General features: G+C 41.4%; 2 protein-coding genes across 3 annotated transcripts in view; one reads left to right on the top strand and one right to left on the bottom strand.

Annotated features, from left to right (window-relative positions):
* Positions 1–506: 506 nt before the first annotated feature.
* Positions 507–12,011, bottom strand: OXSM (3-oxoacyl-ACP synthase, mitochondrial). Its single transcript, XM_025375785.1, has 4 exons — positions 11,769–12,011; positions 4,882–5,244; positions 3,034–4,044; positions 507–949 (listed from the first exon to the last, which is right to left on the bottom strand). The coding sequence occupies exons 3-4, from the start codon at positions 4,011–4,013 to the stop codon at positions 547–549; spliced, it is 1,383 nt and encodes a 460-aa protein (XP_025231570.1). The 5' UTR covers positions 4,014–4,044; positions 4,882–5,244; positions 11,769–12,011; the 3' UTR covers positions 507–546.
* The window catches only part of NGLY1 (N-glycanase 1), a 67,838-nt gene continuing 62,138 nt past the window's right edge, over positions 11,548–17,247 (top strand). For both annotated transcript variants that reach the window (XM_025375783.1, XM_025375782.1), the window contains exon 1: positions 11,548–11,789. In XM_025375783.1, coding sequence (XP_025231568.1) covers positions 11,659–11,789 — 131 coding nt within the window. In that variant the 5' untranslated portion in view covers positions 11,548–11,658. The remainder of the gene's footprint in view (positions 11,790–17,247) is intronic.

The following is a 17,247-nucleotide window of genomic DNA, read 5'->3' as shown; positions in this document are numbered from 1 at the left end:
GGGCTAGGTGTTTAAGGAGTAAATAGATCATTACTGGCTGACAGTTTTACTCAAAGAATGCTGATGCAAACTTTGTTATATTCCTTCCTATGTATTGTATGGAAATGGTATGCCTGGAGTTCTACAGTATAGCAACCCTGCCTAGCAAAGAGGAGTTGAAAGGGACAGGAGCAGCTCAAATGTTATAGAAAATTGTTTGACCTAAAGTATTAGGAAAATATAGATCCATGGTTCTCATAGGCGGTGGGGTATGGCGGTTATTTTGTCCCCCAGAAAACATTTGGCAATATCTGGAAACACTTTTGGTTGTCACAACTGGGGAAGAGAGTGCTATTGGAATAGATTAAGAGATCAGGATGGCGTTAAACACCCAACAATGTACAGTACAATCCCCCTTTTCCCAACGAAGAATCATCTTACCCAAATATTAATAGTGCCAAGGTTGAGAAACCCTAACATAAAGGATAGCTGGGTATCAATGTATAAATATATAATTTCTTCACATATAACATTTAAAAATCCATATTTAATTACAAATGATTTGTTCTACATTCCAGCAATACAAAGTGTTGCATTAGTACCACCAAAACCAAAGGAATTGGTGAGGCCAATAAATCTTTTCTCAGTTTTCCATTCCTGTGCCTTTAGTGGAACATAGTTGAGATCAAATTCTGGTTCTGTACAATCCAGGTTTAAAGTAGGTGGTAGTTTTTGATAATAACAAGCTAATGTGGTAAAAGCTGCCTCGGCCGCCCCTGCAGCTCCCAGCAGATGTCCTGTTGCTCCCTTAGTTGAGGAAACTGCAAGGGCATATGCACGGTCTTTGAAGAGATGTTTGATTGCCTTGTTTTCAGCAGCATCTCCCAATGGTGTGGAAGTAGCATGTGCATTTATATAGGATATCTCTTCAGGCTGTACACCTGCATCTTTTAAAGCAGCAGCCATACACCTAATAAAACAAGAAAAGACATCAGGACCAAGTTTAATTTTAACAAAAGTCTCTTCATCTGTATGGCTTATGTGAAACAAATGTAGGTATCCAAGCACACTGGATGAAAAGAATCCCTTATTCTAGTAATGGAATGCTATCTTGGATTACCATGTGAGTTAGGATGTCATCTCTACGGGAATAATGAGTCACACTCACTACCTTGGACTGGTTCATCACCAAGAGTTAAACACACAAGCTAATGCAAGATTGTATAATCTCAAATAAAATATAATTTCATTTATTTGCATTGGCATTTTTCCTTGGGGAAAAAATATCATCTTGACTCAAGACTAGAATAATTTTTCTTCCAGGGATTTTTGGAGTGTGGCAATTTTTTATGAGAATTGTAATTATGATGTTTTTCACATTTAAATTTAAAACTTGGCATACTTCCCAATAATCTACTGTTCCATTGTTTCAAATAACCTTTCAAAATCCTCTTTATTTAGGCCATAAGAATTCTAAACAAAAAATTACAAAGGCAATCTAAGCCAAACAAACTTAAGAGTAAAAAAATATATCTGAAAGAACCTCTGAAAACGTTTTGGATGTCATCTTCCTTTAGTTCCTAAGAGAAATATACACGTACGTATGTGTGTTTGTGTGTATATATATTTCTTAACAGCCAGCTCAGGGTATAATTTGAAGTACGCTGAAAGGTTTCCTGTGAACATCACCATTTCTTCATCTATTTTGTTACTATGCTTGACATTTTTAGCACCAGCAACTACTCACTAAAATTCAAAAGTAGGCCAGGCATGGTAGCTCACGCCTGTAATCCCAGCACTTTGGGAGGCCAAGGCAGGACTGCTTGAGGCCAGGAGTTTGAGACCAGCTCTGGCTCTGGCAACATAGCAAGACTCCAACTCTATTAAAAAAAAAAAAAAAAAGAAAAAAGAAAAACAATCAAACAAAAACAAAATAAAAATTCAAACATATAATTTAGGGGTAGGTAAACTATGGCCCTGGCTAGATGCCTATTTTTGTAAATAGTTTTCACTGGAACACATTCATGCCCACTCATTTACATACTGTCTAAGGCTGCCTTCACATGACAATGGCAGATGGATTAGTTGCGACAGACTCCATGGCCCACAAAGCCAAAAATATTTACTATATTTTTCCCATTACAGAAAAGGTTGCTAACTCTGGCTAATTTAACTAAGTAAAACATAGTATGATCTAATAGCTATTAGCTATCTATTAACACATTATCAGGGACTTTTTTATTTTCATTTTAAAAGCACTAATCTATAACAGTTAACTTAAATGTAGTCCTTAAACCAGCAGTATCACCATCACCTGTTAGAACTACAGAATCTCCCAGTCTGGGAAATAAAGTGAAACCCCATCTCTACCAAAAAAAAAAAAAAAAAAAAAACTGGTCTCAGTGGTGCATTCCTGTAGTCCCAGCTACTCAGGAAGCTGAGGTGATAGGATTGCTTGAGCCCAGGAGTTAGAGACTGCAGTGAGAGAAGACTAGCATAAGCAATAAAGAGAGACCCTGTCTTTAAAAAAACAAAACAAAACAGAATCTCAAGCACCACCCTAGACCTACAGAATCAGAATTAGCATTTTACATAAGATTCCTAGGTGATTATAGTTTGAGAAGTGCTGATTTGAAAAGAACAGAATTCTGGTGAAAAGAACAGAATCCTGCTGAAATGGAGCAAAGACCAGACACATCTAGAAGGGTTGACTTTACTTTCCAAGTCTGATGAAGGGTCAAAGAAGAGGACTTTGTGAGGGAGCACACTGATGCTTAAGCACAAATGGAGGCGTGAAAAGTTGGCAAAGGCACACATGGTCTTTTTCGCAACTCCACTGGTTTTAACTCAAATGCAATTTTGTAAGGATGTTCAAATGCTTTGAAATACTTCAAATATCTTAAGCAAAGAATTAAATAATCTTGTTTAGTCTAAAAATTAAAACAATAGAGATTCGGTACACCAAGGCCAGACACTACAATTTTCCGTAATTTGGAACTCCCATTAAAGTGTCTTATTTGGAGAAATATTTTGAAGGAAAAAACCCATTTTTACCTTACGGCACCTTCTCCTTCAGGATCAGGGGCAGTTATGTGACCAGCATCACCTGAGAGTCCATAGCCCAAAACTTCTGCATAGATCCGGGCTCTTCTTTGAACAGCATGTTCATATTCTTCCAGCACCAGCATAGCTGCACCTTCTCCCATTACAAAACCATCTCTCTTTGGATGAAATGGTCGACAGGCCAACTTGGGATCTGAGTTTGTGCTCAGAGCCCGGGCTCTGGAAAACCCAGCAAGAGATAAAGGGCTAATACAAGAATCTGTACCTCCAGCCACCATCACATCAGCATCACCACGGGCTATAAATCTAAAAGAGTCTCCCACAGCATGAGCTCCTGTGGTACAAGCTGTGGATACCGCATGATTTGGGCCCTTGAGTTTATATCGAATGCTGACCTGGCCTGCTGCCATATTGATCAGAATCTTAGGGACAAAAAATGGGCTAACTCTATTGTAACCTTTTGTCTGAAAATTCAAAGCAGTTTCAGAAACAACTTCAAGAGGAATCATTCCCATGCCAATTGCAACACCAGTAGCCACTTGATCAGCTTCTGACTGAGGATGCCAGCCAGAATCCTTCAAGGCTAATTCTGCAGCCCCAATGGCCATGATGGTGGGAGAAGACATGGACTTGATATCTGATTTGGACACAAAGTTTTGTTCATTGAACTGACCTTCATCACTGCCTCTTGGCACATAAGCAGCCACACGGCAAGGGATACTCTTATACTCTTCACCAACCAGTGAAACAATTCCACTCTTTCCTGCGATAAGACGATCCCAAACCAAGTGAGTTCCAACACCAAGAGGAGTCACTAAGCCAATACCGGTAATGACAACTCGCCTATGCAATCTGGATATTGGCTCAGTTCCGAAAAACTTCCTTTTACTTCTTGTTACCTGTTGGCATAATCTTGAACACAGAAGACGAGTGCTTGTAATTTTCAGGAAATTTTGCAGGCAATTGGACATGATTGAGATTCAGATGATCAGAAACACATTCCTGTAAAAGACCACAACACACCTAGGAGGTATTCTTTTATATAGCTTAAGGGCCTAAGGAAAGACATCCAAGGTGTTCCTTTGGGTGCTTGATATGAGCTGCTAACGAACACAGGGAAAATGTTACATAATTTCAATTTATACCTTAACATCAAACTACCTGTTTAAACTTATCTCCTTTTCTAGACTGTAAGTGCCCTCAGACATTTGAAGACAAATAAATGAATTGATGATTCATTCGATTCACCAAAACAGTAATTCAATGAAAAATATAACGGCACCTCCAGCCTGATACAAGTTGCAGGAAGCATCCTTTGTCAGGATTACTGATAACTTCTTCTAAATAGCATTTCTGGTGTCAGTGGCACAGAAAACACATTTCAGGGCATATTATCTTAAGTAAGTGGGCTTTATCAATCTTCAATAACTAAGGATAACGAGCCTTTTCAAAACGCCACCCAGGGCCAAGAGCCCTAGACTGAGCGTCTGGATACGTGGGTTGGCAACAGACTCTGTGTCCAAGCTTGCGACTGGGGGAAGGGGCGAGTCTTTCCACCCCTCTAAACTTCTCCAATTGAATCATCTGTGGAAGGAGGGGTTAGGACTGGTGGATCACTTCAAGGGTACTACAAAGGCCAGGGGCGGGAGTAATAGGGCGTAGTCACTCCCTGTACTGCCTCTCAGTCACCACCACACATGTACACAACTGAAGAAGCATGGCGACAGAAAAAGAAATCAGGCCCTAAGTCCTCGGACTTCCCTCTCGAAATTCAACCCCGACTTGATTTGACTGTAAAGGAGGAAAGGAGGGTCGAAGGAGGAGGGTAGCGAGCGATACCTATAACACGTTTACAGCTCCAGACACACTCGCCACTGTCCTAGGCGATGACGCGCTCGAGCGCACGCGCACGCGCACGCACGCTCATGCGCGCTCCCGCGCACGCATCCCGTTCGACTCCCCTTGCGCCGGTTGACTTTACGCCGCGTCACCTTGGCGGAGGTCAGACCTTGGGAGGCGGCTGGGTCGCTGTTTGCCTTAGCAGAGACTCTTCTCTCGGAACCTCAGTGACTCGCCGATAATTAAGGACCTGCAAATAACGCGATGAGACAGCATTTTCACCGATCAAAAAGGCATTTTTCTTTGCCAGTGATAATGCCCAAATATTCCTTTTTGTCAGAGAAGGGACACCATCGTATTCTACTGGAATTGTAAGAAAGAATTAAGGAAATGACTGCAGTCACAAAGTTATTGCTATAGCTCGGAACGTTATTAGTAATTGTGAGTAAAGTAGAACTAACCAAAATGGCCAACATCAGGAAATTTGTTGTGTATCTTGTGGTACATCCAAATGCCATGCAGCCGTTTAAAATAACTCTATGGGTGAATATTTATTAATGAGATGTTGAGACTATTTGTTAGGAGACATAGTTACAAAACAGTATATATCTGTTTTTTCAAAAATAATTCTTTAAAGAGCTGCAAGATGTATAATGATTGTGATCTTTCCCTCATTTTTGCTTAGCTTTATTTAATAAAGCTTTTCTACAATAAACAAATGTTTTTGTAGTAAAGTTTTTACTTTTTAAAAGTTGTCACCAGGCTGCTCTGCTTATGGAGTAGTCATTCTTTGTTCCTTTACTTTCCTAATAAACTTCTTTCACTTAAAAAAAAAAATTATCACCGGATTCGAGACAATACTTAAAAATATCACACCCATTGTAACACTGGAGACATTTGTTTCTAAGTGTCTGAAAAATTCATTAACTTTGCTCAGAGCGGATTGCAAATCGATAAAGGGAAAATACAACATGAAAACGTAAAAAAAGCAAGAAGTCGACAAGATGGTATTCATTGAACATCTGTTTTTCACTTGCTATCCCAGGCGTGAGTTTAGTCCCTGCTCTTCTTTAGAAAAATGGTTGACCATAGAATCTTCATCTGGACCTTCTAGTCATATTTATGTTTCTTTCTGGGCAACGCCTCTTGAAGCCACTGTTTCCAAGTAGAGTCCTCTGCATTCTTTCCTACCCCTACAGAAGAATGTGAGTCAAGCTTAGCTTTTCCAGGTTGGTCCTGGATTTAAATGAATTTGGAAATCTATTTTGTTTAAAATAATTAAGCAAAGTCCAGTTTGACCTTCGTCCCAGGCCTAACCAGTCACCTCTAGTATGATCCTCATTCAGTGACAAATAGAGTTACTTTAAGAAGAATTAAACACATGTGTTATAAAAAAACTAACACTTGATGAGTAAGTACCTAAACTTGATCTCTTTTCATTGCTGTCTTTAAAATAATAGTGAGAAAATACCTACAATATTTTTTCTGAAGCTGAACTCATATGAAACATACAATTTTAATGTGCTATTTCTTTTGTAATATCACACATCATCTTGGCTAAGAGGTGACAAATTAAAATCTTTCAAAAAAGTAAAAAGACCATCATTTTTGTATCTACCTCATCACCTTTGATCTGGAAAAGGGTGGGAAATTTTATGATATTTTATAGCTTTATGTATTTGGTACCGTATTTCCTGCTACAATCCCATGGTGTCTTCTTGCACCAAAATCTTCAAATGGGCTCTGCTTATCCTACCCTCCTATTAAGACTTTTTAGGTCTGCCTTAAATTCTTTGTAATCTGATTCAAAACTATCTTTCCAGTTATGGCTCCCATTCTCTATTGAGCTTTCCACCCAGCAAACTGATTTTCATACTATACATGTCTTGATTGACCCTAACTTTTCTCATCTCTGTACTTTTGGTATTGTCAACAACCATTCATTTTCTTCCTATCGATGCTTGAAGTTTGAATGCAAAAATGAGTAGAGGTATGGCTCTTGCTTTCAAGAAGTTCATGGTCTAATAAAGTTCATGGTCAACCCATTAGAAACAAGTAAGTGCAAACTATTGAAACAGGTGCTGTAGCGGAACTATTATAACACAAAAGGGACAATGAGGTCTGTGCTACCTTGCAAAATCAGAAAAGGCTTCAGAGAAATGATCCTTGAACTGCATCTTGGAAATGAATATTTGTCTAGTAAATTGGGTGGGAAAGGGCATCCTGGCAGGAAGAGTAGAACAAAGGCCTGGAGAAATGAAGTGTCATGGTATCTTCCACAAACAGCTAAGTATGTGGCCCATGTCAAATTTGAAGTGTGGGACAAAGCAACAGTAAAAGCATGAGAGTAAGGCAGGCCCAGGTCACAAAAGCCTGGGGTATCATACTGAGGACTTTGGATTTAATCCTGTAGTTCAGAGAGCATATGCTAGCCTCTGCTAGCATAATTTGGAGTGCAACATTCTTTGATTGATTCTAAACTCCTCTAGAAAGGACATAGTAAACTCTCTCATTCCCTTCACCAGAGTCTCTCTTACTCCTCTTTGTCTTGAACAAAGCCACTTAAAATATTTAAGTTACCAGCCTGGTTCCTGACACCATTTGACTTTAGAATGTGGGTAGAGGGAGCCATAGACAACTTTTTACCAGGAGAACAACATGATCAGATGGCTGCTTTAGAAAGATCATGTTGCACAAATGAGCAGGGTGGATTGGAAGGATGTGGAAATGGACACAGGGAAGAAAGAATGGATGCAACAAGATGAGGCTCTGAGGGCAATGGCGAGGAGAGATGTAGGAGATGTTGAGAAGGAAACATTACTAGGATACTGTACATGATTTAAGGAGGGTGGGGAGTCTCTCACAGCTAGCAAGTCCTCTCCTTTCTCACCTTCTCAACCTCTCAATTTAAGGCCTCTGTTCAAATTGTCCCCCCTCACTGAAACTGCAGCCCGCAATGAAATCTCCCTCCCTCTAAACTAGTAGTTCTCAAAGTTTCCTGTGTATCAAAATCACCTGAAGGGCTTGTTACCACACAGATTGCTGGGCCCCACCTTTAAAGATGGAGCTTCAGAATTTGTTTTCCTGACAAGTTTCCTGCTGATGCTGCTGTTGTCCAACCACTGCTCTAAACCTATGACTTCTATGAAAGTAGGGACCATATTTGTCTCCTTCACAGTGCTGAGCAACTAGTAGTCACTTCATAAATATATGATGAGTAAGTGAATTATGGAATGAATAAATCAAATCCTTATATTTGAGAGTACACATGCACTTTTTGTGCATATCTCACCAAATGACTTTTGCGAAAACCAATGCCATAGCATTAATATTGTGATAAAAATGTACAGTCCATAAAATCATAGAAATCACCATTTTAAAAAAATCATCTGAAATTTAAGCCCTTCCAAATAACTCTTTAGTAACACTTCCGTTAAAGTTCTTGAGTAACTATAATCTCTTTTGAATACCGCCATTTATAAAGCTATTAAGGGAATCCATTATAATAAGGGACTTTGTCTCTCCTTTTCCTGGCTGCTTCCTCCACTTCAGTCAAGTTGGAGATATTCTAATTCTTCCGTTTCCTTTAGAAAAGCTGAGTAAGTTACCCTACCTTTTATACCCATCATTGTTTAAAACAACCAAAGAATGGTCTAGTACTAAATCAGCATTGAAATTCTTGTTCTTTTATTTTATTTTATTTTATTTATATTTGTCCCAAAATAAAGATATTTTTTCCAGGATTTCACCTTTATTAAAAACATCATTTTTAGAGTTGACATATCATGGCATTGTCCTTTTTTTTTCTTCTTCTTCTTCTTTTTGAGAGAGAGTCCTGCTCTGTCGCGTAGGCTGGAGTGCAGTGGGGCGATCTCAGCTCACTGCAACCTCTGCCTCCTGGGTTCAAGCGATTCCCCTGCCTCTCTACTTTCATGGTCAAATTGAAAATGACAAATGGGTCCACGCTTATTGTGGGCACCCCTTTAGCCTACATGCTTCCCGGTCCCTCTCTCTTCTTCGGGAGTCTTCCCTCCTCTGGGAGGGGCTTCGGCTGCGGGCCTCTCCCTCCCTGCCTCTCAGCCTCCCAAGTAGCTGGGACTCCAGGCGTGCACTACCGCGCCTGGCTAACGCTATTCTTTAATAAAACAGAAAAAAGAACTCTCTAAATTTTTCCCAGGATTTATTTGGTGATATTAAAAAGTTAACCTCCATAAAAACCATTAGCAAGGAGAGGGGTTGAAGTCTTTCAGGAATTTGTATAGGGATTCACTATTGTGTGACTACATTAAGTGCTTAACCAACAACTCTTTATTCAGAACCTGCTGTGTGCAAAGCAGTCTGAGACAGGTGGCACAAGAGACTTTTAATCAAACAGGGAAGACAAAACTAATGATAACTTACAATGAGATGGCGTTTTAGTTGAGGAAACAAACTATTATGAAGAGAAAAACAAGTCAGTTTGTTCCCCCACAAAAGTACCCTATGACCATTCTATCTGTCAGAGGGAAGCCTGAGCTAGCAGCTTTCTGCCCTTTACTTGACACCTCTGCTTCAATACCAGAGCATTTCCACTTTGGTGTTTTGTATATAGACAATCTTCCTATTTTTTTTTTTTTGGTAGAGATGGGGTCTTGCCATGTTGCCCAGGGTGGTCTTGAACAAGCGATTCACCTACCTCAGCCTCCCAAAGTATTGGGATTATAGGCATGAGCCACCATGTCCAGCCCCTAAATTTTTATTTGGAAAAATATAAAAAAAGTTCTGTTGCATTTTAAAAAGTCACAAATACTGTATAATATATATTATTCTCATATAATTAGTAAAGTATAAATAAATGTATCAATGGAAAAAAGAAACCCAAATGAAGAGGAATAAAGTTTGTGATAGCTATATCCCCAGACCCAAGCCCCCAATCCATTGTGTAGTTATAGGAGACTACATTTCCCAGACTCTCCCCTTTTATCTTTTTATGTTTTATTTTTATTTTTATTTTTTGTAAATCTGGCCTTACTGAAATACCCTCTTTTATCTTGATGAGGCCTCATTCTTAGCAATGATATGGTAGAGAAAATGCTGTATGTCATTTCTGGGCTTATGTGGTTAAAAGTAGGTGTGACTTTTTTTTGTGTGTGTGTGTCCAAGCAGGCTGCCTGGATTTGTAAATAAAATTTCACTAGAACATAACCATGTCCATTTATTTTCAAGTATTGTCTGTGGAGCTACAACTGTAGAGGCAGAGTTAAATAGTTGAGACAGACCTTATGGCTCACAAAGCCTAAAACACTTACTATGTGGCCCTTTACAGAAAAATGTTTCTTGACCCCTGTTCTAAGGGATGGAAGGAGACTAGGTCCACTGACATTATGACACCTGCATTATTAAACTGTTATATGAGCCAGAAAGAAATTACTCTTGTGTTAAGCCACTGAAAATTTTAGTTACAGAAGCTAGTAACATACTACTATCTGTTGAACACACCATACTTGGAAGCTGGTCCAAAGATCTACATATTTATTAAAAGCGTACGTATATCTGGGAGACGAATAGTCATTGAAGTGGATTGGCATAGCTTAGGGTCTTGCTCGGAGATTCTGGAAGAAAATTTCAAGTCTTAAAAGCAAACAGATGAAACATCAAGAAATGTAAAAGAAGTTATTCAGGCAAATCACTTATCTTAAGAAATAAAGTCAAGACAAATACTTGGTGAGGTTGAAAAGGAATTTCTGCAAAGAAGGAAGCCAGTGGTAAAGTACACTTTCAAGGACATGGTGGGGCAGAGACTGGATTAAAGTAGTTAGGGATGCATCTTCTAAGTGGAATAAAAGACCTTGATCACATGATATACCTAAAAAACAAGTCACAAAATAATACTTACCCTTACTGTGTGGGATGCAAATTTTTATTTTCTTCCCTTCCCGCCCCCGACATTCTATAATATTGCGTAATTATTATGCAAGTGTTTTACGCTGGTCACCACGCAGTAAACCGAATCCACAACCCATTATTACGTTGCAACCTATGGTTTAAAAATACACTTCCTTACAGAGGAATCATATACTAGTTGAGCTGGGACTTAGATTTTCAGTCATTCGCCAAATTCTGAAAAGAATCCACGTAACAAACCCAGCAGAGTTTATAGCCATGGTTTTGTTTTTGACGTTTGTTGCTCCTTCCTTCTGGGGTCTTTCATCCACATCTATGTAGAACGTCCTGACAATCTGCGAAGTGAAGGCGCTAAGGTCGTTTTATTTGTGGGGAAAGGAGAGAGGTACATGCGGTTTCTCCACCTTAATAGCTGGATCGATTAGGCTGGCCCCGGGGCGCAGAGGGATCCGGGTTTCTGAGAGGCACGTGCCAGCACCATTCTCCCGGTACCTCTAGACTAAAGCCGACCTCCCCTCCAGCCGAGCTCATCCGTCCTAAGGACTCGACAACCCCCTCCTCCAGCCCCACGCCCCTCAGCCCCGGCGCCCAGGCCCCGCCCTCCCTGCGGAACCCCTCCCCAACCTGTACGACCAGGCCCCAACCCTGGGTCGAAGCACCTCGCCCCAGCCGGCCGAGGCCCCCCGACGTTGCTCCGAACAGCCCCTCGCCCCTCCCGAAGGGGCAGCAGTAGCTCCCCGCCGAGCTGCCCTGCTCCGGCCCCAGGCCCCCGACCCCGCCCCAGGCCCCCGACCCCGCCCCTCCCGGTGGCTGCGGTAGCCGCTGCGCGCTGAAGCGCCTGCTCAGTGTGGGACACGGAGCGCGAGGGGCGGCGGCGGCCGCTGGCGCTCAAGCATGGCGGCGGCGGCGCTGGGCAACTCCTCAGGCTCGGCGTCCCCGGCCGTGGCCGAGCTCTGCCAGAACACCCCGGAGACCTTTCTGGAGGCCTCCAAGCTGCTGCTCACCTATGCTGACAACATCCTCAGGTGCAGGGCAACGGGGTCGAACGGCGGGTACCGGGGTGGGTGGGCCGCGGCGCCTTGCTCGGCCAGGGACTGGGGGCGTCCGGCCTGAGCTTCGGAGGGCAGCGACGCCCGGACAGACCGGGACCTGGAGCTGGTTCTGCTCCTAACGTCCGAGCCCGCCAGCCAGGGGCCTCGGGACCCGGCCAAGTCCCACCCCCGCTCGAGAAGAGGAAGTTTCTTTGCAGTTGTGACTTGGCACCTGCAGTCAGGGTGCTGCGGGTGGACTGGAGTCCCGGAAGCGGGGCCGGGCGCAGGAGAGGTAGGAAGGCGTGCTGCGGGCGTGCTGCGGACACTGCCGCTCTTCTCGTCGTTTAACGACCTCAGATATCAGGACACAACCGTAACCGCACCGCGCGTGTCATTCCCCCTGCGTGCATTTTTTCGAGCGGAGTGGCTTACATTTCCACATACTTATCAGAAGTTAGTCACTGACAAAGTGATGTTTTCTTCCCATATTGAGACTATCCGAGTACTAAAGCATAATGCTTCTGAAGTGGTGGATTTTAAAATTTTTAATGTTTTCTTCTGCCCACTTTTGTTGATTGAAACATTATAGTATTTTGAAATTACGGTTTTTATATTAATACCTGGACTCTACTATATAAATTCTAAGAATTCGTGGAGGTAATCGCCTTGGATGAGAGTAATTTGCTTCATTTTCCTGTCAGCAGAATTGCACTTCTAGAGGTCTAGGGGACCTTGTAGATTTCGGGAATTGGGAGGCAAGTTTGATTATTCATTTTGAATGAGTACCCACCTCAACTCTGCAGATCAAATGATGTGTCTTAACGGAGAGACATGGTGTTGGGGGAGGGAAATGGAACTGAGGTTAAAGGAGCGCCACTTGCTTTAGTGATGTTACCTCATTTATCAGGTCACCGTGATTAATTAATTAGGTTCTCTGCTCCCCTCAGCCCCTGGTGCATTAAGTGGTTGGTAAATTATCATGAAGTCTAAGAGGAAATTCTTCTCAGTTTCAAGGTTATGTTTCATGTGACCCAATTTTAGACATTAGTTACATGTGCAGTTTTTAAAATCCATGTCAGTAATATTTTATTTAGGCAATGGTAATGATGTTTAAAGTAAATTGAAGGGAAAATATGTTGAGCCCTTATTTTGTGGCAGATGCTATGAAGGATGCAACATGTAGCCTGTTTACAGCTACATAATTGTGACCTGTGTGAGGACCACCTTCGTGCTCTGTGACACCTTCTCAACTCACCTTTTTCACCCTTTGAGGCCTTACAGCTCTTCACAGTACAAGGATGCCAAGGGACTCCATAAATGAACTGATAGGCTGGGTTCTCCAGAGCCCATTAGCTGGGACTTACCGCCTGGAAAGCCACCAAGCTATTTAAACCCCACTAGTCAGAGAAAACTTGTAATGAAGACTCACTTCTGCTTTCAATCTAGTGAAACCGAAAATGCTGAGGTTTAGCTTGAGGAGGAAACCTTTGCATGCAAATAATGACATTTAACATCATAATCTTCATTAGGAATGTTTACTAATGGCTTGTTTCTGGTTTTTTTTTTGGAGACGGAGTTTGCTCTTGTTGATGAGGCTGGAGTGCAGCGGCGCAATCTTGACTCACTGCAACCTCCGCCTCCCGGGTTCAAGATTCTGAAAGATGAGGGGTGTGGCAGTGAGCTCAAAGGATAGTGGACACACTGGAATAATGCTGAGAAGAGTTTAAGAAAGTCTTTATGCGTTGCTTTTCCAGGGATAGGAAAGAGGATATGATGGGTTTGAAGTCTAAAGTCCCTACAGCCCTCTAAGTCTTTGAGGGCTTCAGGGTCAGGCCTTTGATATCAATCTATGCACAAAACCATGGTGAGTTTACTCAACACATTTAATAAGAAAAAAGATAGAATTTGAGGAACTGGATGTGACTGTCATTGCTGGACCCTGTTTGCAGTATTCTTTTACTGAGAAAAATAGATTAATGTGAGGTCCACAGATGATATAAAAATAAAATTGCTCACTGGGCACGGTGGCTCACTCCTGTAACCCCAGCACTGTGGGAGGCCAAGGTGGGCGGATTACTTGAGCTTAGGAGTTAGAGACCAGCCAGGGCAACATGGCGAAACCCCGTCTCTACAAAAAAAATACAAAAAACTAGCCGGGCGTGGTGGCGGGTGCCTGTAGCCTCAGCTACTCGGGAGGCTGAGGCAGGAGAATGGCGTAAACCCGGGAGGCGGAGCTTGCAGTGAACTGAGATCCGGCCACTGCACTCCAACCTGCGCGACAGAGCGAGACTCCGTCCCCCCCCAAAAAAAATTAAATTAAATTAAAAATAAATAAATAAATAAGTCAAGCGTGGTGGCAGACACCTGTAGTCCCAGCTATTTGGTGGGCAGAGGTGGGAGGATGGCTTGAGCCCATGATTATGCCACTGCATTCTAGCCTGGGTGGCAAAGTGAGATCCTTTCTCAAAAAATAAATAAATAAATAAATCTCACTAGAAACTAAGGAGGAAAATCTATATTGTATATCAATAGTTAAATGGAAGCAACATATATCAAAATAACAAAGGCCAGTCGAAGTGGCTCCTGCCTGTAATACCAGGGCTTTAGGACACCCCAGGTGGAAGGATTGCAGCCGGGTGAACACAGTGAGACCCCATCTCTTCATGAAAAAAAAAATAGCCTGGTGTGGTGGCTTGCCTGTAGTCCTAGCTGCTTCAGAGACTGAGGCAGAAGGATTGCTGAGCCCAGGAGTTCTAAGCAGCAATGAGCTTTGATAGTGCCATTGCACTCCAGCTGGAGTGACAAAGCAAGACTTTGTTTTTTAAAAACAAAACAAACCAAACTATATGAGAACTGATGTGTATTTTATACGAATTTTTAAACAATTGTGAAAGAAGGAAGAAACTAGAAAATTCACCCAGAGAAAGACCGAGCATGTAGAGATCTGAAAGCTGTAAGGAAAAGAATAGATTAAAATAGCTCAAGCAGTTTTGAACCAGTAGGTTATATCATCCTGGTGGTACTGACATGTCTATCACCCTGTGAAATACATTGAGTGTCAGGAAAAGATGCCTCATTTATCTAAAACTAGCTTTGATAAATGTAGGATTATTTTATAGTTCAGTTTTCTTAAGTGATAAGAAAGAGAGGCTCACTTGTAACACAGTGTAGCATGGAAGCCAGGAATGCTGAATGTTCTGCAGTGCTCAAGGAAACTCCACTAAGAAAAGGTCCCACGTGTTAATGGTGCTGAGACTGAGAAACCCTAATCTAATACACAGAATAAAGAGTTGAGAATAAAGTTTTCTTTGTATTTAACAACCATCCGTGATTCTCAAATTACATACAGTAAAGAACAATGTTTTTGTTTTAATTTCCAGTCCCTTATGGACCAATAACTTTTGTAAAATACACTGAAAATTTCATGGCAGTATCAAATTGCTATATACCAAACATTCCATTTCTGTACTTCTTGCTTCATTTTTATGCCCTTGTAAACAAACAAAAGATTTCTGTACTTCTTGCATATGGGTAGCAAATAATTTGTAGATTAGCATCAATCTGTGGACATTTTGAATAGCACTATTTAGAGCTTTTGTCTCTGAATATTCTGTAATAAACTTACATGATTTTTGAAATTAGGGAAAAGTTTAAAAACATTCATTGAGTATTTATGACATTTGGCAATAGGTAGTTGACTGGTGAAAAACAAATGCAAAATTTGTTAAAACTTATAAAATTAAAATATTTGCTTTTTGGTTTTGTTTTTATGTCAGAATACCTATGGAACATGTGTAGATAGGACAAAGTTGATAAGTCATTTGCTAGCATTTGCCTACTCACCATACCATACCCCAGGCTGATGGCTTCTTATGGAAGTACATCTTCCTGTGGATCCCAAACACTGCCTCAGAATCCTCCTTAACGTAGTACTTAAAGAAGTCCTATCACTTTAAGGCAGTTGGTGTCAGATATGAAAGTTATCATCCTAAACTATGTTCTTAGAGTCTTTTGTATATAATACTGTCTTTATCTTAACCTTATGTTCTTTTAATGTTTTTTTCAAACAATTCTTCTGATTTATCAAAGTAATTAAAAATCTCAAACCAAAACTTTTCATGTGCTGGTTTCTTGTCTCAAGTATGCTATTCAAAATCTTAATTATGGTATACGAAATTTATATCTTCCTTTTATTGCTGTACTGTGTTTAGAATGTGTCTTGGGCCAGGTGCGGTGGCTCACGCCTGTAATCCCCAGCACTTTGGGAGGCCGAGACAGGTGGATCACCTGAGGTTAGGAGTTCGAGACCAGCCTGGCTGACATGGTAAAACCCCATCTCTACTTAAAAAATGCAAAACTTAGCCAGGAGCGGTGGCGCGCCCCTGTAATCCCAGCTGCTTGGGAGGCTCAGGTGGGAGAATTGCTTGTACCCAGGAGGCAGAGGCTGTAGTGAGCCGAGGTTACACCACTGCACTCTAGCTTGGGCAACAGAGCGAGACCCCCTCTCAAAAAAAAAAGAATGTATTTTAAACTGAAGGGAGACCCCCCACCTCAAAAAAAAAAATGTACCTTAAACTTAACAGCGCAGAATGTAACTTACTGTTTTCACTTACAGTAAGAGCAATCACTGATTTAGGGAAGAAAGAAAATCAAGTGACTATAAAGGTATACCTAGGTCACGTTTGTCGAAAGTAAAGTCTTTGAAGAACTATGACCTGTTTTGTTTGTTTGTTTTGTTTTGTTTTGTTTTTTTGGAGACGGAGTCTTGCTCTGTCGCCCAGGCTGGAGTGCAATGGCACAATCTCAGCTCACTGCAACCTCCGCCTCCCAGGTTCAAGCGACTCTCCTACCTCCTACCAAGTAGCTGGGACTAGAGGTGTGCACCACCACGCCCAGCTAATTTTTGTATTTTTAGTAGAGACAGGGTTTCACCATGTTGGCCTGGATGGTCTCAGTCTCTTGACCTCGTGATCCACCAGCCTCAGCCTCCCAAAGTGATGGAATTACAGGTATGAGCCACTGCACCCAGCCGTGATCTGTTTTTATATAACTTTTTAGTTTCTTTCATTCATTTCACGAATATTTGTTAACCACCATCTATGTGCCAGGCAGCATTCTATATGATGAAGATTCATCAGAACAAAACAGATAAAATTTTTTGCCCCTGTTCAGAGATTACATGGATTTTTTTTTAAACAGCCTAAAAGACTCATTAAGGTGTCTAGACTTAACAGCACAGAATTAATACGTCACATGGATTTTCTTTGTGGCAGCATTAATGTTATGAGGTGTGAAATTAAACAGTGAGGTGGTGCTAGATGTGTACTGAAGTAAGAATCACAAAATTGAACTACTTTTCCAGACTGCTTCCTATTTATTTGAAGTTCAAGCCTATGCTACCATGTAGGAATGTAGCCAGTATAAAATATTAAAAGGAATACAAAAACACTAT

Source organism: Theropithecus gelada, chromosome 2, assembly GCF_003255815.1.
Source record: "Theropithecus gelada isolate Dixy chromosome 2, Tgel_1.0, whole genome shotgun sequence".
Lineage (NCBI taxonomy): Eukaryota > Metazoa > Chordata > Mammalia > Primates > Cercopithecidae > Theropithecus > Theropithecus gelada.
This window is presented reverse-complemented; position numbering and strand designations above follow the sequence as displayed.